The following is a 22875-nucleotide window of genomic DNA, read 5'->3' as shown; positions in this document are numbered from 1 at the left end:
TTATGACGGAAAGACGGACCCAGTAGAACATGTAAGCCATTGTATTAAAATGATGTCTTTGCACACTCATAACGATGCACTAATGTGTAAGGTATTTCCTTCGAGTCTTGGACGCATTGCTTTGAGGTGGTTCAATGGGTTAAGAAAAGGCTTGATTAACAGTTTTTCCGAGTTGATTCAAGAGTTTGGTGTTCGGTTCATGACCTGCAGCCGAGTTTTGCAGCTTGTGGATGCATTGCTATCAATGAAGATGGGGGCTGGGGAAACCTTTCGCAATTACGCTAACCGGTACTGAGAGTTGTACAATGAGATTGGCGGAGGTAGTGAAAAAATTGCAGTAAGTACTTTTCGGTTGGGATTGCCCGAGGATTTCGAATTGCGAGACTCGTTGACAAGGAGGCCTCCCGAGGATATGAGGTAGTTGATGAGGCGTATTGAAGAATATAAATGGTTAGAGGATGACCGGTTGCAGAGCAAAGGTAAGACCTCGGTCATAAATCATCCTCGGCAGAGCAGTTTTCAGTCAAGGCCCTGGAAGGATTTGAGGATTCAAGAGCGGGCCACAGATGGGGGAAGTGAATGTAACATTCGAGGAGCTAGTGCACAGGATTGTGGATCGAATCAAGAATGAGTTGTACTTACGATGGCCAAACAAGATAAGGGGTGACCCTTCAAGGAGGAATTAAAACCTGTATTGTACTTACCATAGGGATAATGGGCATACTACCAAATAGTGCAGAGTGTTAAAGGATCATTTGGAGTAGTTAGTGATGGCGGGGTATTTGAAAGAGTTTGTAGTGGACCCAAGGAATCGGGAGTGATAAAGGTCATCCATGTAGCTTCAAGGCATACACGGGTGTCCAAGAGGAGAAGGGTGTTGACCATGGTGCCAGCAGAAAATTGCACGGACAAGCAACCCTCCGAGAAGAAGTTAAAGTTTACGAGGGAGCCTATTGCATTCAACGATGATGATCTAGAGGGAAGGATTTAACCACATGACGATACTTTGATGGTTACAATCCAGATAAATGGGTCTATAATAAAAAAGGGCATTAATAGACTAGAGGAGTGGTGCTAAGGTGATGTATCCTGACCTGTTCAAGGGGCTCGATTTAAAGAATGAAGATCTCTCTAAGTATGATACGCCCCTGGTGGGGTTTGATGGCCGGATGGTGATCCTTGAGGGGTAGATTTTGCTTCTCGTGAATATTGAAGGCAAGGAAGTGACAGTGACATTTATAGTGGTCGCTTTGTATTCTCTGAGGAAGTTCCCTTATAGCAATTATAGGAACTTCAAGGGGAAATGGGGGCTAGTTGTGCTGAAGACCTAGAAAAAGTAATGATACTACCAGATGATGACAAGAGTTTTCTAATAGGAGCGAGTATGAAAGATGAAGATAGGGTGGGGATGCTGCTGTTTCTCGCATAGAATGTGGAGGTGTTTGCTTGGAACCCGTATGAGGTTCCTAGGGTGGACCCCGAGTTCATAGTTCACTGGCTTAACGTGGACCCGTTGTTCCCCCCCAAGAAGTAGAAGCCGAGGAGATCGGCTAAAGAGCATGTTGAAGCTGTTAGGCAAGAGGTTAAGAGGTTGAAGGAAGCCGGGGCAATAAAGGAGGTTTTCTTACTAGAATGGCTTGCAAATACTATAGTGGTAAAAATGAAGAACGGCAAGTGGAGAGTTTGCGTAGACTTCACTAACTTGAATTAAGCATGCCTAAAGGGCCCGTTTCCCATGCCGAAGATCAATCAACTAGTAGATGCCACCTATGGGCACCCAAGGATGAGTTTTCTGGACGCTTTCCAGGGTTATCATCAGATTGCCATTACCGTCGAGGATCAGGAAAATATGACATTCATTTCCCTTGATGCTAACTACCGCTATATCGTGATGCCATTTAGGCTAAAGAATGTTGGGGCCACTTATCAACAGATGATGACGAGAATGTTCCGAGATAAGATTAGGTGGACGGTTGAGGTGTACATTGACGATATGGTGGTGAAAAGCAAACGGGAGGCATAGCATATTGACGATCTCAAAGGGGTCTTTGAGGTATTTCGACAACATAAGCTGCACCTCAATGTAGACAAGTGTGCTTTTGAGGTGGGGGTTGGCAAGTTCCTCGGTTATTTGATCACCAATCAAAGAATAGAAGTTAACCTCGATCAGATTGAAGTCGTGAAGTGACTCAAGTCGCCAAGTAATTTGAAGAAGTCCAATTACTGACCGGCATGTTAGTTGCTCTTAATCGGTTTATTTCCAAGTTTACCGATCGTTGCTATCCGTTTTACCAGCTTTTGAAGAAATGGAAAGGATTCCAGTGGAATGAGGAGTGTGAAAGGGCTTTTCAGGACTTGAAGGAGTACTTGGTGTATGCCCTTATGTTGATAGCCCCAGAGCCTGGGGAGGATTTATTCATGTATCTCTCGGTGTCGGAACATGTCATGAATGTCGTGCTTTTGAGGGATCAAGGAGTGCAACAACCAGTGTATTATATCAACAAGACCCTGATTGATGTCGAGACAAGGTACTTGCCCCTGAGAAGTTGGTGTTAGCACTAGTGCGTGCTACGAGGAAGCTGCCTCACTATTTCCAAGCTTACACCATCTATGTGCTGACTAAATATCCTTTGCAATCGTTGCTGAAAAGATTTGACTTTGCAGGTCTAATAGCTAAATGGGGGACTCGACTTGGCCCCTTTAACATTAGATACAGGCCAAGAAGTTCGGTGAAGGGCCAAGTTATTGCCGATTTCGTTACAAAATTTTCCCTAAGGAAGGAGATGAAAGTGATTTGTCATGTGGACCTTCACCCGTGGAAGGTATTCGTGGACGCGTCCAGTGCAGCAGGAGCTGGGGCTGGGATTGTTATCGTCACTTTGGAGGGGACAAGACTGGAACATTCTTTCAGGTTGGGTTTTAGGGCTTCTAACAATGAAGTCAAGTATGAAGCCTTGCTTGCCGGATTGAGGGTTGTTCTGGATATGGGTGCACAAGAAGTGGAGATTTACTTGGATTCCCGATTGGTGGTTAGTTAGGTACATGGCGGTTTTGAAGCTTGGGATCCTCGAATGAAGGAGTACTTGTGAATGGTAAGGCAGGTTATGAGTCGGTTTCTTAAGGTAAAGGTGGTCCAAGTGGCCTAAGGGCAAAATTGACATGCAGACTTTTTGGCCACATTGGCGTCGTCAATGACCGAGGAGGTACCTCGAATGATCAAAATTGAGCTTGTGGCGGAACCAAGTATTAACACAGCAGTAGGTTTTTCGATGGTAGCGATGTCTGAGCCATGCTGGACGGACCCAATCAATAAATTTTAGGTCGAGGACCAGGTGCCTGATAATGAAAAGGAAGTTGTCAGGGTATGCCGGGTAGCCGCTCGATACTGGTTGTCGGCGGACCGTAAGCTGTACCGGAGGTCTTTCGGGGGGCCATATCTTTTATGCTTGTGCCCCGAGAAAGTTAATGAGCTCTTGGCTAAACTACCTGAGGGGGTGTGCGGCAGTTATGTAGGAGGACGTTCATTGGCACACCAAGCGATGACCTAGGGGTTTTGGGGGCCGTAGATGTAGAAGGATGCCACCGAATACGTACGGAAGTGTGAGCAATGCCAAAAGCACGCCCTGTTAATCCATCAACCAGCAAGTAATCTAAATCCAGTCAGCAGCCCCTGGCCCTTTGCCCAATGGGGGTTGGAAATTGTCGGTCCGCTTTCCCGGGCCACGGGCAATCGGAGATTTGTTTTGGTACTGTGGATTACTTCACTAAATGGGCAGAGTTTTAGGCATTGGCTAATATCCGGGACGTAGATGTTAAAAGGTTTGTGTGGAGAAACATAGTTACAAGATTTGGGGTGCCAGAGTCCCTCATATCTGACAATGGGTTGTAGTTCAATAGTAGAGCCTTTTGCGAGTTTTGCAGTAATCCCAGCATCAAAAACAAATATTCCACCCCGGCCTATCCTTAGAGCAACGGCCAGGCTGAAGCCACTAATAAAGCGATTGTGAATGGATTGAAGAAAAGATTGGAGGGCACGAAGGGTAGGTGGGCCAAAGAGTTGCCCAAAAGATCCACGGGAGAAACTCCATTTTCCTTAACGTATGGGGTAGAGGCAATCATACTAGCCAAAGTAAACCTATGTAGTGCACGGGTTACGAGATTTACCCCTGTCCAGAATGTCGAATTAATGGTGAAGCATTTGTATTTGTTAGAGGAGTGCCAAGAATCAGCGACAATACGTCTGGCCGAGTATTAACAGAAGCTTGCTCGAAGGTACAACCGGGATGTGAAGACAAAGGAATTTGGCACTAGGGACTTAGTGTTGCGGAAAGCAGTTGGAAGTATGCGAGACACCAATGCGGGGAAGCTGGCTCCAACCTAGGAAGGGCCTTATAGAGTTACCGCCATCGTAGGCGCGAGAGCATACTATTTGGAAGACTTAGACGAGAGACCACTTCCCCGGCCATGAAATGTTTGCAATATAAAGAAGTTTTACCATTGAACTGTTGGTGCACATGAGTAGGGATAGGGCATAATGGCGTATGTGTGTAATGTTAAGTAATATAAGGGCGATGTTTATTTATACAGATATGCTCATACTCTTGATTTCATCGCTGTTAATTTATAAACCCCGGTCAACGAACGCGAAGAAAATTTATTTACCTAAGGACAGAAACCTGTTCTTGGTTCGATTTTCATCATGGGACAGGTGGAAACCTTGTCTTAAATTTTATTTGAGGATAGAAATCTGTTCCCGTTTCGATTTTCATCACTGGACAGGTGGAAACCTTGTCTCGAATTTGATCTAAGGATAGAAATCTGTTCCTGGTTCGATTTTCATCACCAGATAGGTGGAAACCTTGTCTCAAATTTTATCTAAGGACAGAAACCTAATCCCGGTTCGATTTTCATCACTGGACAGGTGGACACCTTGTCTTAAATTGTATATAAGGATAGAAACATGTTCCCATCTTGATTTTCATTACTGGATAGGTGGAAACCTTGTCTCAAATTCTATCTAAGGACAAAAATCTGTTCCCGGTTCGATCTGCATCATCGGACAGGTGGAAACCTAATCTCAAATTTTATCTAAGGACGGAAACTTGCTCTCGGTTTGATCCTAATCACTGAGCAGATGGAAGCCTTACACTAAATTATTCTAAGGACAGAAGTGTGCTCCCTGTTCGATCCTAATCACCGAGTAGATGAAAACCTTATACTAAATTATTCTAAGGACAGAAGTCTACTCCCGATTCGATTCTAATCACCAAGCAGATGGAAACCTTATACTAAATTATTTTGACAGAAGTCTGCTCTCGGTTTGATCCTAATCACAGAACACATGAAAACCTTACCCCAAATTATTCTAAGGACGGATGCCTATCCCTGGTTTAACCCCAATTAGCGCCGAACTTGCAGAAAGCTTATAATGGAATTTTTTAAGGGCGGAAGCCTTGTATTATCACTCATTCCTCACTTTCGTTAAATTCACAAGCGTGCACTTTATTTAACTATAATTATCGATGAGGCATAAGCCTAGCATTTACTTCCAACCACAAAAAAACCACTTGCGATTTGCTTCCAACCACCAAACAGAAATGAACTACGATCATTATAAGTGAGAAAGAAAGGTATGACAAGTAATTCGACAAACAAAGTAGCAATATATTTATAAATAGATGTCCAATTACCACCTTAAATGACTAACCAAGCAAGATAAAATAAGTGCAAGTAAAAATTTAACCAATGTTTTGTCACCACACCCCGGTGACCGTAGGTAATAACCAAATAAAGGAAAAGTAAATAACAGAACAGAAAAACAATATTCAAATAGCAAAAAATCCTCTTCAAACTTATGCGGTAGGATTGGTGAACTGCGACAAAGCAGCATCTTCGGCAGGTTGTATTGGTGGTTCCTCGACTGGCTGACCAGAGGGGAGTTGCTAGGCTTATATGTCTATGGTAGCATTGAGATTGCTGGTGACCTCAAGGTCAACCATCTCCACGTGCGTATCAATTGTGTGCACCAACTCCCTCATGTTGGGGGTGTCCTCCTCATTAGCGGTAATGGCTTGACTCTGAACGAGGGGAGGGGGAGCCGGGTAGGGAATTTGATCAGAATTCCTCAGTGGAGAATCCTCAGCTACCCCCATCGTTTGCAGGGCTGCCGACCACCCCTCCTCGAACCCTTGATGCTGGGCTTGGTGGACAATGGGCTCCATGAAGTTATCAGCGTTTGTAAAGCCTTCGTTATACCACTTTTGCTCATAGGCCTCAAGGGCCGCTTTAAGGTCATCAATTTCATTGGCTTAGGCCAAGTTCAGGCTTTCTGCCTTTGCCAATTTAAGCTCTACACTCCTCAGCTTAACCTCCTCCTTAGTCAGCTTCTTCTCCACCACCAGCTGGGCTTTCTTAGCAGACTACGCCCTTTTCTCGACAGCCTCAGCAGCTTTGCCCTTCTCCTTCGCCGTGGCAGCCGCAATGTCCTTGAGGGCCTTCTCCCGTTCACTGTCCTCGACAAGTTCCTTCAATCTCCCATCAAGGATGTGAGTAAGCTGCGTGGCCTGACAACACAACAATGATAAGTGTGAAGCCAAAAGAAATATGCACGCATCAAAACAAATGGAAAGAGGGGTAGAAAGTTACCCCTATAGTATGCCATTGCAACTGCCTAGCTAGCGATTCCTCGGTTCCGTCCAAAAAAATTGGACATCCTCAGGCAACAAGAGGCCCTGCACCAGGCTCTAGGCAACCTACCCCCCTTTGTCTTGGGCCCATGTCCTTACGCTAGCGAACACGGGCAGAGGCATATCTTCGAGCTTGCAGGCGACTTGCCACCCCACCTCGGCTCGAGAGGAGGATGCCACATTTGTCCCGACCTAGACAATTGGCTGGGAATCATCAACTGGCTCCCGGATCATGATCCTGCTAGATGCCCGAGAAGGGGTCCTCGTGGGAGCGCCACTTGGGACCCTGGGCAGTTGATCAACGAGGTGCTGCTTCTTTTTGGCGTGGCCAACAGGAGGAGAAGGAGGAGTCCGGTCCTTGCCATAGGGCTGCTGAGGCTGGGCTGCGGGTCGATTTCGCTTAGTCACCATCTCTTCATCTTGATCTACCCCTGCTCTTGAGGAATTGACTGACTCGGCTATTGCTGGTTCGGCTGCTTAGGCTGGTGCTCCTTGCTCTTCGACGGGTATGTGGACTCTACAGCTTTGAGATACGAGATTTGGCGAAGCATCCTTTACCGGTGCAATAGAGTCTGCGGTGGTGTATCGGGAGCCAAGGTCTCTGGCTTCGCCAACAGTCAACTATAGGGGGAGAAGGCTGGCATACCGCATGGCGATGTACGACAACAATGGACTGTCCATTAACAAAGTTGGCCCAAAAGGTTGTTAAGTTGTATAAACAGGAGTGCAATCGAGAATGAGGTGTGACACCCAAAGCTACCCATCGGAGTTTACAAATATTTCGGACCGAAGCACAAAGTTCAGATCTCTCACGTGCACTACTCTAATGTCCGGCCTGAACCTTTTGCTGTCTGCATCAAAATAATACAAAAGCTGATTAGTGCCTATTTGAGCAAATCAATCATGAGTGAAACACGATTAAAGAGTAAAAGATGCTCAATACCGACCAAATATTTCCTTGGGCCCTCTCATAAATATTACCCATTATAGCCCACATATTATTCAACTTGGGTTTTCGCCAAAATACTCACCATATTGCTACCGTATTGAGCCACAAAATTATACCATCTTTATAAAAAGCCCAAAAGCATTTACCCTGTAGGAAAATCCAAAAAACCCAACAAAACCCTCTATAAAGCCCGTTGCTACACGGCACCCTAAAGGCCGTTGCTACACGGCCCGTTGCTACACGACACTCTTACAAAGCTCATTGCTATACGGCACCCTTACAAAGCCCGTTGCTACACGGCAATATTTTTACAAAATCCTACAAAGCCCAAATACTAATTTGGCAACTATCTCTGAAAGCCCAAATCATAATTTGGCATTATTTTCATAAAGCCCAAATACTAATTTGGCAACTATCTTTAAAAGCCCAAATAATAATTTGGCACTATTTTCATAAAGCCCAAATATTAATTTGGCACTTATCTTGCAAATCCCAAATACTAATTTGGCAACTATCTCTAAAAGTCCAAATAATAATTTGGCATTATTTTATAAAGCCCAAATAATAATTTGGCAACTATTCCTACAAAAGCCCAAATCTATTTTTGCAACTATTCCTACAAAGGCCCAAATCTATTTTGGCAAAAACAATTACTTTACACTCAAAACCCAAATGCTATTTTGGCACATATTTACAAAATGCAAGTATTATTTTGACACTTTTTTTACATATACCAAATCCCACACTCATGGGAAATATATATATTTTTATCCCTCAAGAAATACCTCTCTTACAAGATTTATAAAAGCCCATGAATATCACCCATGGCAAAACTATTCACTTCGTAGGGACAACTAAGCCCAAGGAAGCTTAACTACAAAGCCCCCCAACTCACACACAAATGCCAATAGCAAAAGGTCATGTGAGCTGATCAACCAAAATCCAGCACAATTAAACAGCTGGAGCCCTTTCCCATAAAGTCCCAACTTGTCTAAATCAGATCAGAAGAGGACACGTGTCCATTAGGGGTTAAACCCTTCTTCCACAAGCTGAAATTCCATCATATCTCATGTGACATAAAGCTGAAGTGATGTGACAGGAAGCTGGGAAACTTCAGCTAGCTGTCACTTCTTTCTTTTCCAGCATAGCCAGTCAAGAACCAAGAGCAGCCATAACCAGGCCCTCAAAGCTCCTAAAACCACTTGAAATCAGTCAATTTTCATACTAAAAATGTATATTCTCTGGTTCATGGACCAAGCACATGAACCCCAAATGGGGAAACTTAGGGAAATGTGGTTTGGAGGGCACCAAGGGGATCCCAGCAGAGTTCCCAGCAAGGGCTCTAAGGTTGACACCTGGCTTGGGGTGATCCAAGCTGCCCTAGGGAACTCTGATTCTATTTGCAGCATATCCAAGATCATTAGCCTTAAGCATGCTCTAATCCCATCAGCCAAGGCCAATCAGCATTCAATACTAAGTCAAAATCCTAGTTGTTATTACCCAAAACAGCAACAACCTTCTAAAAGCTGAGCTTAACACTATTAGCTAAAAGCCCAGGAATGATTCTCTAAGGATTTTCTAAGGATTAAGAAAGATTTAGCAAATATTATTTGCTAATCACCCCCTTAAAACCTAGATATAAATGGAACTTTCCATTAATGCTAAAAAAACACACTAAGGAGGTCAAGATACACTAAGACATACATAAGGGAAGACTTTTTCCTTAACCTCTCTGTTTAAGCCTCCTCCAAGCTCTGAAAAGGTGGTTGAGTTCTTAGTCTCAAACCTAGAAACTAAGTCCCCAGCTCCTAGCTCAAAAACACTTCTCATAGCTCTATTCATATACACTTATCTACCCCCAGCAGAAAGCTCCAGCAGCCTTACTATTCACTCTCACTTATTACACATACTACTCACAAATGACTCTCTCTACTCATTACTCACTATATATTCATGAGCATTCCTTGGCACCATAATGATCTTGCTGTGCTAGCTAGAATCTCTCTCTCTCCCTTCATCTCACATTAAGTTTTCCTCATTATTTGTCATAATGGAACCCATGACATTTACTTATTCATTTACTATTAATGGTTATGATGTAACTGTTATTATAGAATTCTTCCCTCATATTGTTGTATTAGAAGAATCTTCTCCAGAGCTAACGGATGATGAGTCTGAAAGTGTAGATATTTCCCTTAATCTGTGAAATAGCTAACAACTGGAGGTTTATCCTGTTTTATCTCTTTTACTGCTGGGACACTTTACTGCTAGGCCATTTTATTGTTGGGCCATTTTCTATAGGAACACTTTACTGCTGGACCATTTTCTACAGAAACACTTTACTGTTGGGTTATTTGTTACAGTATGCTTTTTAACCAAGCTGACATGTTCGTTGTAGGGATTTTATGTGGGCCACTCTTGTCAATCCCAATCTAGGCCCAAGGCATAAAATATAGTAGACTCCTTGGATCTTCACCAATAGCCTTTGGGCCGTGCATCAAGCCCATCGTCGAGTTTCGGTTTAGACCCCTGACCCAATATAAATCTTATTTGTCGGAAGGAAAACTTTTTCGCCCCCGAGAAAAATTTTTGGCTCGTTTTGTAACCCATTGTGAATCCTGTGCGCAGGATATAGAAAACGCAATTTTGGTGATTAGGGTTTGTTATTGTAGTTTTTGAGAGAGAGAAAAACTGTACGGCCGCACTTTGTATTTTTTCCCTAATAATAGTGAAATCCCTGCAACTCCGTGGACGTAGGTAAATTGCTAAGCCACGTAAATATTGTCTTGTGCGTGTGATTGTTTTTCTTTGGCGTGTGTTTTCTCTAATTTTTTGTTTCTCATAAGTTGGGAATTTCGTGTTAATTCCCTACAGTCCTTCTTAGTCTCATCCTTCCTCTTATTCTTCTTTTGCAATTTGGGTTTGATTATTTATAAGGGTTTAATGGTTTTTTTTTTTTTTTTTTTGTTAGGAGAGGTTTTGATAAATTTGGAATCTAGATTTAGAATAAGTTTGAAGAATTTGATGATTTGAATAGATTTGTTAATAGATTCAAGAGAAGATAGAAGAGAAAGAGAGCAGAGGAAGAGAGAGAATCAGATGAGAGAGGAGAAGAGTAGGATGAGAGAGGAAAGAAAAAAAATAAATTAAAAAATCAAATAGAAAGTTACCGTAATCGTGTAAATATACATGGTTACTGTAGCAAAAATGGAAATGCACAGTAATATAGAGGCACCGATATAGGTTGATTATGAGCAAAAATGTGTAAAATTATGCACTTTTTCTATTTTGCACTGACTAGTGCAAGTATTTAATGTGATGAGTTGTGATTAGAAGATTCTAAAAATATAAGTTAAGAAATCAATTTCACATGGGGCCATTACTTACCATTTTTATTTTGTTTCAATCACAATAATTATGAAAAAAGTTGTGAAAATTTTGTCCCTAAACTTATTGGAGATGAACAGGTCCATAATCCAACCAAAACCAAAACAAAGACTTATTTGCCTGACAAGTTGAGTCTAAGAATTAATGGATTCGGACTTTGATATCATGTTAGAGCATCCAATCAAAAAGCTTAAGTTAGTAGATGGAGTGATTTGACAAATACATGTTTCTATAATCAAGAACACACTCAACTAGAATTTTCTTATCAATTAATCCTCCATGAGTTCTTTTTACTGCAAAAGCAATTGATTTATAAGAGGCATTGAAACATTTAAGTACATAGAAAGATGAGGAATACCACAAGTTTGTTATCTCATACGGTGGTTTTTCACTGACAAATTCCAAAGATACATAATTAGTGTTCATCTTTAGCAGCTTTGTTTTTGGTGAGATAATTTTTGGAGAGTTCTGCAATATTTGCCACTGCGTCAATAGTAAAATACGAGGCATTAGCAGCAGCCTCTTCCTTGACATCATACTCTATTGTGCTTTTGATTATGCATGAATCATTGTCTTTCTCTATGACTTCGAATCGAATAAGAAAAAGAGTAAAGCCTAACTCAAGATATCCTCCTTCGACCACTTCTGTTTCTTTAAGGCGTTTCTCATTGTCAAGCTTTGTGAACTTCTCTTTGTAAACAGTAAACAAAGGTGGGCCTAATTCAATAAAAATAAAGTTGAATGACAAAGATAAAGTAACGATGCAAATTGAAATTAACTTCAAAGAAAAAATAGTTGCATAATCAGTCATGATAACAATAGAAAAACAGTGCATCATTTACAGTTAAAGGAAGAAGATGGTTAAACACGTATTGGACTCACACACACGTGTGAACCACTAAATTAAACTATGTCGTTTCAGTGTGGGTGAGAGTTAGTTATAACTCGTGTGATTCTGGTATGGCACGTGTCTATTCAAACCCAATCAGTTCAAGCTTCAGAGATGGTGGGAAATTCTGTTACAAGTTAGTTAGGATTGTTAGAAAGTTCTGGATCCTATTTTATACGTGTAAATTCATTTATATATAAGTGAGATGTATTGTATTTCAATTCATTCAAGAAAATCATAATTCAGTTTTCTCTTTTCTGATATTCTCAATTCTCTCTCTCTGGTTTTCCTTTTCTTTTCCTTGCTTCTTTTCTCTTTCACGCATCTCTGCAATTCTCACTTGTTTCTTCATGTTATCAGAGCCACAAACGGCTGAACAGATGGCTTCTACTGCAATGCCATCTTCATCTTCAACAATGGCGTCTATGGCGTCTTCCTCTACAGCTTCTACTGCTTCGATCAATTTGATCAATCAACCTCTTTTGTTGCTGTCAAACATGTCAAATATGATGACAGTAAAGCTTGACAGTTCCAACTATATAGTTTGGAAACATCAAATCTCAATGGTGCTTGAAACTTACTCCTTATTTGAGTTACTCGATGATACTCAACCAATTCCTGAGAAATTCCTCACAGATCCTTCAGGATCTGTTACTGCAATCTTCAATCCAGAGTATTCAATCTGGAAATCAAAGGAGAAAGCACTTCTTACCTTCATTAGTTCAACATTGACTCCTTTAGTTCTTGCTCTAACTGTGGGATGTCACTCAGCAAAGGAAGTTTGGAAAGTTCTTGAAAACCGTTTTTCTTCAATCTCAAGATCACACATTATGAATCTAAAAGGAGAACTTCACAACATTAGGAAAGGCTGTGATTCTGTTGATCTGTATCTTCAAAAGATCAAAGTTGTGAGGGATAAGCTGATGGCAGTTGGAATAATTCTTGATGATGAAGAATTACTTCACATAGCCATCAAAGGCCTTCCCAAAGAATTCAATGCTTTCAAATCTGCTATATGAACAAGGAGTACACAAGTGAATTTTGATGAACTCACTACTCTACTTGGTGCAGAAGAGTAATCTTTGAATGAGTCTAATGATGTTAAAGAGACTTTTGCTATGGCAGTGAATGCCACACCTAGATCAGGTGGTGGTGGCTATAATCAGTACAACAACAGAGGAAGAGGAAGGAATAACAATAATAGAGGAAGAGGCAATGGTGGTGGTAGAGCATCTAATGCTTTTCCACATAAGTTTTCATCATATACTTCAAATCAGAACCATTCAAATCAATTCTCTCCATCATCACAGTTGCAAGGTTCAAGAAATGAGAGGCCATCATGTCAGATATGTGGGAAGAGTGGTCATACAGCAATTGATTGTTACCATCGCATGGACTATGCCTACCAAGGAAAGCACCCTCCAACCAAGTTAGCTGCAATGGCAACAGCTTCCAATGCTACAATTGCTCAAGAACAGCCTTGGTTAGCTGACAGTGTTGCAACGGATCATGTCACATCCAGCCTCAATGCACTCTCCTTCCCAAAACCTTACACTGGACAGGATCACCTAACTGTTGGTAATGGTCAAAACCTTCCTATCACTCACATAGGTAAAGTTCACTCATCCTTACATCTTAATAATGTCCTTAGGGTGCCTTCAATAGCTTCAAATCTTGCTTCTGTTCACAAACTCTGCCATGATAATAATTCTTGGTGTTATTTTGATGAAAACCTTTTATCTATTCAGGCCTTGACCACAAGGAGAGTACTTTACCAGGGCAGGAGTGAACAGGGTGTATACCCTATCTACCCTAGTAAAGCTCCTAATCTGTCTTTACCTTCTAGAGTCTGCAATCATGTTGCCTCCACATCTTCACTTTGGGAATTATGGCACAACCGGCTTGGTCATCCACATGCTCAAGTCCTGCAAACACTTCTCCCTAGTCTTAAGATTTCTTCAAATAATTGTACCAGTGTATCTTGTACACACTGTCTTAGTGGGAAAATTCATAAACTCCCCTTTCCTACTTCCCATTTTACTGCTCATTCCCCACTTGAATTAGTTCACTTTGATGTATGGGGCCCTGCTCCAGTTTCTTCTATCAATAAATTCAAGTATTATGTGTTGTTTGTTAATCACTATACTCGGTTTACTTGGGTTTATTTTCTTCAACACAAGTCTGAGGTCTTTCCTATGTTTGTTAAGTTCAAATCCATGGCTGAAACACAGTTCTCATCAAAACTTAAAATCTTAAGATCAGATGGGGGTGGTGAGTATATTTCTAAGGAGTTTAAGTCTTACTTATCTGCCTATGGTATTCTCCATCAACTCTCTTGTCCATACACTCCACAGCAGAATGGATTGGTAGAACGAAAACATAGACATATTATAGAAACCACAATTACTTTATTGTCTAAGGCTTCCCTACCTTTCCAATTTTGGTCTTATGCTGTTCAAATTGCAGTTTTTCTCATAAACTTGCTTCCTACTGCAACACTTCAGTTTCACTCACCATATTATCTGTTGTATCACTCCCAACCTGATCTCAATCAGCTCAGGATCTTTGGATGTGCTTGTTATCCCCTTCTCAGACCTTACACCTCACACAAGCTTGAACCTAGAACCAAGGAATGTGTATTTCTAGGTTACTCTTCTGTTTCCAAAGGTTACCTATGTTTTGATCCCATTACAAATTCTATGTATACCTCTAGGCATGTTTTGTTTAATGAATCCAAATTCCCTTTTCCTACACTGACTTCTTCTTCCTCACAATCACCTGTCACTCCTACATCTCACTCCATTTGGTTGTCTAATCTTCTTTACTTACACTCTCTTCATCAACCTTCTATTTTAGGGCCAGCCCCACAGTCTGTCACTCTTGCCACACCTCTTGCCACTTCCTTCGATCAACCTTCTCACACAGTTCATTCTCCTGCTCCTGCTTCACCTAGTTACACTGCAACTTGCTCCCATCCTCCTTCCACAGCTCCTATTGGTTCTACTTTGCCATCATTACCTGCTTCTGTCCCACATATTTCCTCCTCTAGTGACCTTTTATCCTTACCAATTGTTCCTGTTAACACTCACTCCATGCAAACTAAGTCCAAGAGTGGCATATCCAAACCTAAACTCTGCTATAAGGCCACTCTGGACTATAATTTTACTGAACCACCTACCTACAAAATAGCTTCTTCTTATCCAAATTGGTGCAAGGCAATGGGTGCTGAATTTGATGCATTGTAGAAACAGCAAACCTGGGTTCTTGTTCCTCCTTCTGATCATTTCAATCTAGTAGGGTGTAAATGGGTTTACAAATTGAAGCTTCACAGTGATGGTTCAATAGCCAGATACAAGGCCAGGCTGGTAGCCAAGGGGTTTCATCAACAACCTGGAATTGATTTCACAGAAACATTCAGTCCTGTTATAAAACCTGCTACTGTCAGATTGGTTTTGGGCATTGCTGTCAGCCTTAACTGGTCTATTAGGCAATTGGATGTCTCCAATGCCTTCCTTCATGGCTATCTCAAGGAGGAGGTTTATATGCAGCAGCCACAGGGTTATGTTCATCCCTCTAAACCTCATTATGTCTGAAAATTACTCAAATCCCTTTATGGATTGAAGCAGGCACCCCGGGCATGGTTTGAGAGGTTCACTTCCCAATTGCTTCATCTTGGTTTTGTGGCTTCCTTGGCAGATTCTTCTCTGTTTTTTTATCAGTCTGGCTCTACTATTCTCTACCTACTGCTATATGTTGATGATATTATCATCACTAGTAATGCTCCTAACCAGATGTTCATCAGTTATGTCAATTTATGCAATTTCCTACGTTTGCTTATCTGGAGGCTGCTAAGAGAGTTCTCAGATATGTGAGGGGCACTCTTTCTCATGGCATTTATTTCTCTCGAGGTCCCCTTACTTTAACTGCCTTCACAGACGCTGATTGGGCAGGTGACCCTTTTGACAGGAAGTCCACCACTGGGTTTATGGTGTTTTTAGGCTCCAATCCTATTTCTTGGTCATCTAAGAAGCAGAGCACTGTGTCTAGATCCTCCACAAAAGCTGAGTATCGTGCACTTGCCACCACTGCTGCTGAGCTTTCTTGGCTTCGTCAGTTGTTTCGTGATCTTCTACTTTTCCTTCATCATGTTCCAGTTTTATGGTGTGACAATGTGTCTGCCATTGCTCTTGCTTCGAATCCAGTTTTTCATGCTCATACTAAGCATGTCAAAGTGGATTATCATTTCATCAGAGAACGTGTTCTTCGCAAGGACTTAGCTATTTCCTTTTGTTTCTGGCAAAGATAATCTTGCAGATATATTCACTAAGCCTTTGCCTGGTCCTTTGTTTCTCCTATTTCGAGACAAACTCATGCCTCGTTCCTTCCCCATTCGTTTGAAGGGGGATGATAACAATAGAAAAACAGAGCATCATTTACAGTTAAAGGAAGAAGATGGTTAAGCACGTATTGGACTCACACACACGTGTGAACCACTAAATTAAACTATGTCGTTTCAGTGTGGGTGAGAGTTAGTTATAACTCGTGTGATTCTGGTATGGCACGTGTCTGTTCAAACCCAATCAGTTCAAGCTTCAGAGATGGCGGGAAATTCTGTTACAAGTTAGTTAGGATTGTTAGAAAGTTCTGGATCCTATTTTATACGTGTAAATTCATTTATATATAAGTGAGATGTATTGTATTTCAATTCATTCAAGAAAATCATAATTCAGTTTTCTCTTCTCTGATATTCTCAATTCTCTCTCTCTGGTTTCCCTTTTCTTTTCCTTGCTTCTTTTCTCTTTCACGCATCTCTGCAATTCTCACTTGTTTCTTCAAGTCATTCATTGATTTATTAAAAAAAAAAAAAAAATCAGTCATTCATTTCTTTATTTTTCCAAGCAATAAAAGAACCTAAACCCCTTGAGTCCGGATCTCATTTACACCAAAAATTAATTGATATATTAGTTATTTAGTTTGGTGATAAAAAACAATCATTATACGGTGGACACTATAGGTTTAATTCTTTACTTAATTGAGATAGAGCATGAAATTGATTGCATATTTTTAATATTGACCCAAGATTGTCCTAAAATTTAGTCTTTGCTCTAAATAAGCGATTAATTGACATTATTAAAACAACATTTTAATGCTGCACAAACAAATCTTATCTAAATGTCTTTAAGGTTCCAAGAAGTGGTATCTAACAATTTTCGCATAATAAATCTAGGAATATACCCAAACTCACAATATACTGAAGTGGTCATTTGAGACTCTAAACGATAGACACTTTTTGCCCCCCACTTTTTACATAAACATACCTTTTGTTTGTTCCATTACACACAATGGGTCACTCCATTGAGTTGAAAAAATTGGGCTTGTTCATAGTATTGTTGATTTTCGCAATTGTAAACATCCTCATGACACTTTTTGTATCATAGCCTATGACCAAATTTTCCTTTTCTTCTTTTAGACTTCTCTTTTGATACCAACTAAAAAAGATCTATTTGGATATCAAGAAAGAAAAAAAATTTTGACAAAGAAAAAAGAAAAAAAAAAAGTTTAAAGGAATTACATTTGCTTCAATGTTTTTGTACAATGTTAATTAATTTTTGCAATAACTGACGGAAGGTTTTCGATGTAGGCTTAATGGAATTCATGGCACTATTTATTATACTTACTATTAAAGCCAAACATGCACCACTAGAATTAAAACAGAAAATTTAAAAAGGTAAAAAACATTCACCAGCTTCAATTGCTTTGTAATACCTGCAAATGTTAGCTTGAGAATAGTCCCAGCCCCTCCATCACCTTCTATGACATCAATTTTCTCAATGCCACTTGCAGGCTCTTCTTCAACAAGTTTTGCCAACCGAAGCGCGCTGTAAAGCTCCCATGCTTCACTCGCCGGCACGTTCACCCCTAGCTCGTGTGAGAGTTGCCCAAACATCTGTAACTTCTCTTGCTTCTGAACAGAACCCCAGCTAACTGTTATGATGTATTAGGCATGCTCTTTCCTTGTGATATATATATATTCTCAAAATTTATGTATGGACAAAGTGAAAATGCTTTAGAATTTTGGGCAAGTCCGCTTCCAAAGATTCTTTTGCTGCTCGCATATTGGTTTGTCAAATGAGCCAATAGGAAGAGAGCAATGCTAAATGCAATTAGTAGTCCAATTAACAATTCATGGTTTTATTTATCTAATCATGTGAAGAGTTTGTATCCTAGGGCATTGTTTATGTTGTCAACATCACTCTCGAACGCATGTAGAATGACTCGAATCTTTTCACGCCGGCTATCATTTTTTATTTTATTTTATTTATTTATTTATATTTCTTTGTGTAGATCATAGCATTTAGAAATATTATGGTTGAATATTTGAAGAACTCATTAGTGACGTCGAAAGTGGCATTGGATTCTAAGGTTGCAAGAGCGTGATGATTTGAAAATGGTTAGAATTGCTAGGCAGAAGCTCAAGCTTATTGTATTAAACTGTGATTATGCTATTGAATTAGAGTTAGGTGTGGCTAATTCATCAAAAGAGTTAGGTGTGGCTATTCGTCAAACTATTGAATTACAGTTAGGTGTAGCTATTCGTCAAAAAAGAGTTAGGTGTGGCTATATAAACATCTCTGTTATGTTGGTGCCTAGAATAAGTGTAGGCATAATTGCTGGAATCTCAAATTGCTTATTTGAGAATAATAGATTTTATTAGTTGAGCTTACAACATGTTGCTTTCTTGCCCTGCAACTTAAACCCTTCCCCCTCCCCCCCTCTCTAAGACCTTTAAACACTTTGTACATGGAAAAATGCCAATCACTTACAAGGCCTTTGACCAATTTGAAACATTTAAATACATAAAAAGTTATTCAATACCACAATTCGCAAGTTTGTTATTTAATACGGTTGTATTTCACCAATAAATTGCAAAGATTCATAATTAATGTGTATCTTTAGAAGCTTTGTTTTTGATGAGATGATTTTTGGCAAGCTCTGCAAGTTTTGCCACTGCATCGATGGTGGCATATGATGCATTAGCAGCAGCCTCTTCCTTGACATCATACTCAATTGTGGTTCTCACCATGCATGTATCACTGTCCATCTCAATGACTTCAAAGCGAGTGTGATGAAAAGTAAAGCCTAATTCAAGATATCCTCCTTCAATCACCTCTGCTTCTTTCAAGCGTTTCTCATTGTCAAGTTTTGTGAACTTCTCTTTGTAATAAGTAAATCCAGGTGTGCCTAATTCAAGGAAAGAAAGTTCAATGAAGAGAGATGAAGTAACTATTCAAATTGACAGTTTAAAGAAAACATGGTAGCCTAATCAGTATTTCATTTTTAACTAGCATGAATCGTGCAACTTTCCACTCTATTTTTTTTTAAATCCATTTTATCCTTCAAATTAAATAAGACAAATTTTAAAGTATAATATTAATAGGGTCCTTGCTACTAATGTATTGGATTTTCAATTGGTGTAATTAATGCTTAAAAATTTTCAATTCATTTTTTAATTGTCATCTCTCAACACTCATTCATACTCTGACGGTACCTAATATTTTCCTGACCTATATGACTAGGTAAGGGTATTGGTGATCCATAATTAATTCAGTATCTTTACTTAATTGAGTTATACACCTTAGCATTAATAAGAATCTTAGAGTAAAGGGTCATGTATTGGACTATTAAGTATGCAGTTGTAACCATGGACCAAAAAATCAGTCTTGCTCTAAATATGCAATTGATTGACACTGTAAAAACATCATTTATATGCCACACACATCTCATATGAATATATTATAAGGTTGCAGGAATTGGAATCTATCAATTTTCGCAATTGAAAACATCCTCATGACAATTTTGATTTCAAATCCTGTCAACAATTTTCCCTTTTCTTCTTTTCTTTTTTTGGATATCTACGTCTGCTTCTATGTTTTTGTACAATATTAATTACTTTTTGCAATAATTGGTGGAAGGTTTTCGTGATAGCCTGGATAAAATTGGTGGAAATATTAATTATTAGTATTATTTAACCAGTAAAGGGAATCATTCACCAGATACTATAAACTTAAAAAGAAATTAAAAAAAAAAAAAGGGTAAAAACATTGATTAACTTCTATGACTTTGAGGTACCTGGTGGAAATGTTAACTTGAGAATGGTCCCAATCCCTCCATCACCTTCAGTGACCTCAAATTTCTGAACGAGAGTTCCGTCTTCTTCAAGAAGTTTTGCCAACCGAAGCGTGCCATAAAGCTCCCAGGCTTCACTAGCGGGCACGTTTATCTCCAGCTCGTGTGAGAGTTGCCCAAACATCTTTAACTTCTCAGCAGAACCCAGCTATGTTTTGGGATGTATGAAGTGTTGATGCACAGCACCACTGTTGGATAAGCTTTGTGGATGTGTGGTTATAACTTATAATGCACTAACACACTCACGCACAAATATATATATATATATGTATATAGCCAAAGAGTAGTATTTCATTTGAGCGTAGTATTTTTTGTCAGCTTTAGTCTTATTTGGTCTACTTTGGTCTCATTTTGTTCACTTCGGTCGATTTGGTTTATTTAGCTTACTTCAGTCTCATTCAGTCCATTTTGGACTAATTAGGCCTTAAATTGATTCTCCCTGTAGCTTGTCTTTTAGTTTTGGGCTAAAAATTACAAACAAATATTATAAATTAGAGATATGGGCTCTAAATAAGCAATAAAAATGATAAATATTTAAAAGATTACTTTACCTTAAAATTCAAGTTTCAATAATATAGACATTATACTTCTATATATCAATATATATTATTATTGAATGCAAATTATATTATATGTTCCATTACATAAAACTTATAAAAATATATAGAAAATAGTTTTAAATAACACATGCATAATTTAATCTACAAATTTTACATTATATTTTAAAAATAATTTTTATAACATTTTCCCATGTATTGCGTGGGTGTGCTAGTCACATTTTCAATTTATGAAAACACACCATGTGTAGGACCCATTAGGTTGGCACAACTGTGGCACCCATCAGGAAATCGTGCCCTTTCCATATTGGGGGTTTTGTCCATCTTCACTTGTACATTTCCCTGATGGACAATTGTCCTTTGTCCATCGCATTGACAAGTTAGATTTGAAGAGCGGAACCCATTATAGAGAATTTTTATTTGCTCAAGAGTCACATGGGAAGATAATTTAGGGGGTTTCATTTTTCACTATGAGGTATTTTTGATTGTTGCAACTACATAAAGCTGAAGTTTCCAGATTGAAGATCTTACTCTTGTACTGGTTTCTCTGGGTCCTAGTACTTTGTGGTGAGATTTTATTTACTCTTAAAAATTTATTATTTTATTTTTTTCAATTTATTGTGAACTCAAGTTTTGAGCATAAACTTGAGTATTGTAAATTTGTAATCTCTATTTTATTGTAGGTTTTATTTACTCTATGAATTTTTTTCCTATACATTGGAGGATTTTTCACATAAATTTGGTGTTCTTATTTTGCTCTATTCATACAGAGTTTTGTTACATTTTTTTTTAATGAGTTATATGATTTTTTTTTTTTTTAAATAATATACACGAATAGTCTTACAATTTGCCACATAATGAATTGGAAAAGATAGGTAAGAGATTCCCTTTACCGTTCGAATTTTGGTCTTGTGAGCTATAATGGGAAAAGAACAATACCAAATGCCATATTTTGTCCCATTAAGTTATTAAGCATCCACATTGGTGGAGCTATAAATTTAGTAATTTGACACTACAAAAAGCTACTTTATCTATTTTACCCAATGAAGTTAATACCGTACCGAAGACCATTTCGATTTGTAATCTCTATTTTATTGTAGGTTTTATTTACTCTATGAATTTTTTTCCTATACATTGGAGGATTTTTCACATAAATTTGGTGTTCTTATTTTGCTCTATTCATACGGAGTTTTGTTACATTTTTTTTTAATGAGTTATATGATTTTTTTTTTTTTAAATAATATACATGAATAGTCTTACAATTTGCCACATAATGAATTGGAAAAGATAGGTAAGAGATTCCCTTTACCGTTCGAATTTTGGTCTTGTGAGCTATAATGGGAAAAGAACAATACCAAATGCCATATTTTGTCCCATTAAGTTATTAAGCATCCACATTGGTGGAGCCATAAATTTAGTAATTTGACACTACAAAAAGCTACTTTATCTATTTTACCCAATGAAGTTAATACCGTACCGGAGACCATTTCGATTTGATCAAAGAAAAGAAATGTTTCGGTACTAATTGATACAAGTGTACTATTTTGGAGTTTACGATATATATAGAAATAAAAGTTTTCTTTATATAAATTATAATCTATATAGGTTTAATATATTAGTCATTTTATATTACCCGAGTATATTCAGGGAAAAAAAAAGTACAATATTTACAATAAACAACAAGTGAAGGAATGAATTGAAGTTTACCAAAAAAAAAAAAAAAAAAAAAAAAAAAAAAAGGAATGAATTGAAGCACACAAAAAAAGAAAAAGAAAAAAGTGGAGGAATGAAAGAAAAAGAAAAAGAAAGATATACTCATTTAACAAAGTGCATTAAATTGCCACACCCCTTCTACCTAGCCATATCATTGACCAAATAGTTAGATAAGAAAATTTGAAAGACACAAAACTAAAAGCACACTGTTGTAGTGCATTAGCAGTGAAGAAACTGTTAGGTTCTAAAAGTTTAGAACAATTGGCAAATCATGAATACAAACTTGTCTAGATATAGATTTTAGAGTCTATAGGTATTATTAGACAATGCTTAAGGTGATTCAAATCAAGATCCAAGAACAGGCTTGACCGATCGAAACACGGGTCTGTAGAATTTTAAGTTGGCCCCAACAATAGTTCAAGCCCATTAAGGATTAGGGTTTCAAATCTACTTCTCCTAGTATATAAAGGAAACTCTAAGCACGTTTTTATAAGGCTTTCCAGAGAG

The 22875-nt window shown here is 38.9% G+C and overlaps 2 protein-coding genes across 2 annotated transcripts; both read right to left on the bottom strand.

Moving 5' to 3' along the window:
• Positions 1-11269: 11269 nt before the first annotated feature.
• LOC115961034 (S-norcoclaurine synthase 1-like) lies at positions 11270-18073 on the bottom strand. The gene is made up of 2 exons (XM_031080084.1): positions 17678-18073; positions 11270-11739 (listed from the first exon to the last, which is right to left on the bottom strand). The coding sequence occupies exons 1-2, from the start codon at positions 17856-17858 to the stop codon at positions 11438-11440; spliced, it is 483 nt and encodes a 160-aa protein (XP_030935944.1). The 5' UTR covers positions 17859-18073; the 3' UTR covers positions 11270-11437.
• A 640-nt stretch (positions 18074-18713) lies between these two features.
• LOC115959043 (S-norcoclaurine synthase 2-like) lies at positions 18714-20337 on the bottom strand. Its single transcript, XM_031077334.1, has 2 exons — positions 20042-20337; positions 18714-19153 (listed from the first exon to the last, which is right to left on the bottom strand). The coding sequence occupies exons 1-2, from the start codon at positions 20220-20222 to the stop codon at positions 18852-18854; spliced, it is 483 nt and encodes a 160-aa protein (XP_030933194.1). The 5' UTR covers positions 20223-20337; the 3' UTR covers positions 18714-18851.
• Positions 20338-22875: the final 2538 nt, after the last annotated feature.

The sequence above is a fragment of the Quercus lobata genome, chromosome 9 (genome assembly GCF_001633185.2).
Source record: "Quercus lobata isolate SW786 chromosome 9, ValleyOak3.0 Primary Assembly, whole genome shotgun sequence".
Taxonomy (NCBI): Eukaryota; Viridiplantae; Streptophyta; class Magnoliopsida; order Fagales; family Fagaceae; genus Quercus; species Quercus lobata.
This window is presented reverse-complemented; position numbering and strand designations above follow the sequence as displayed.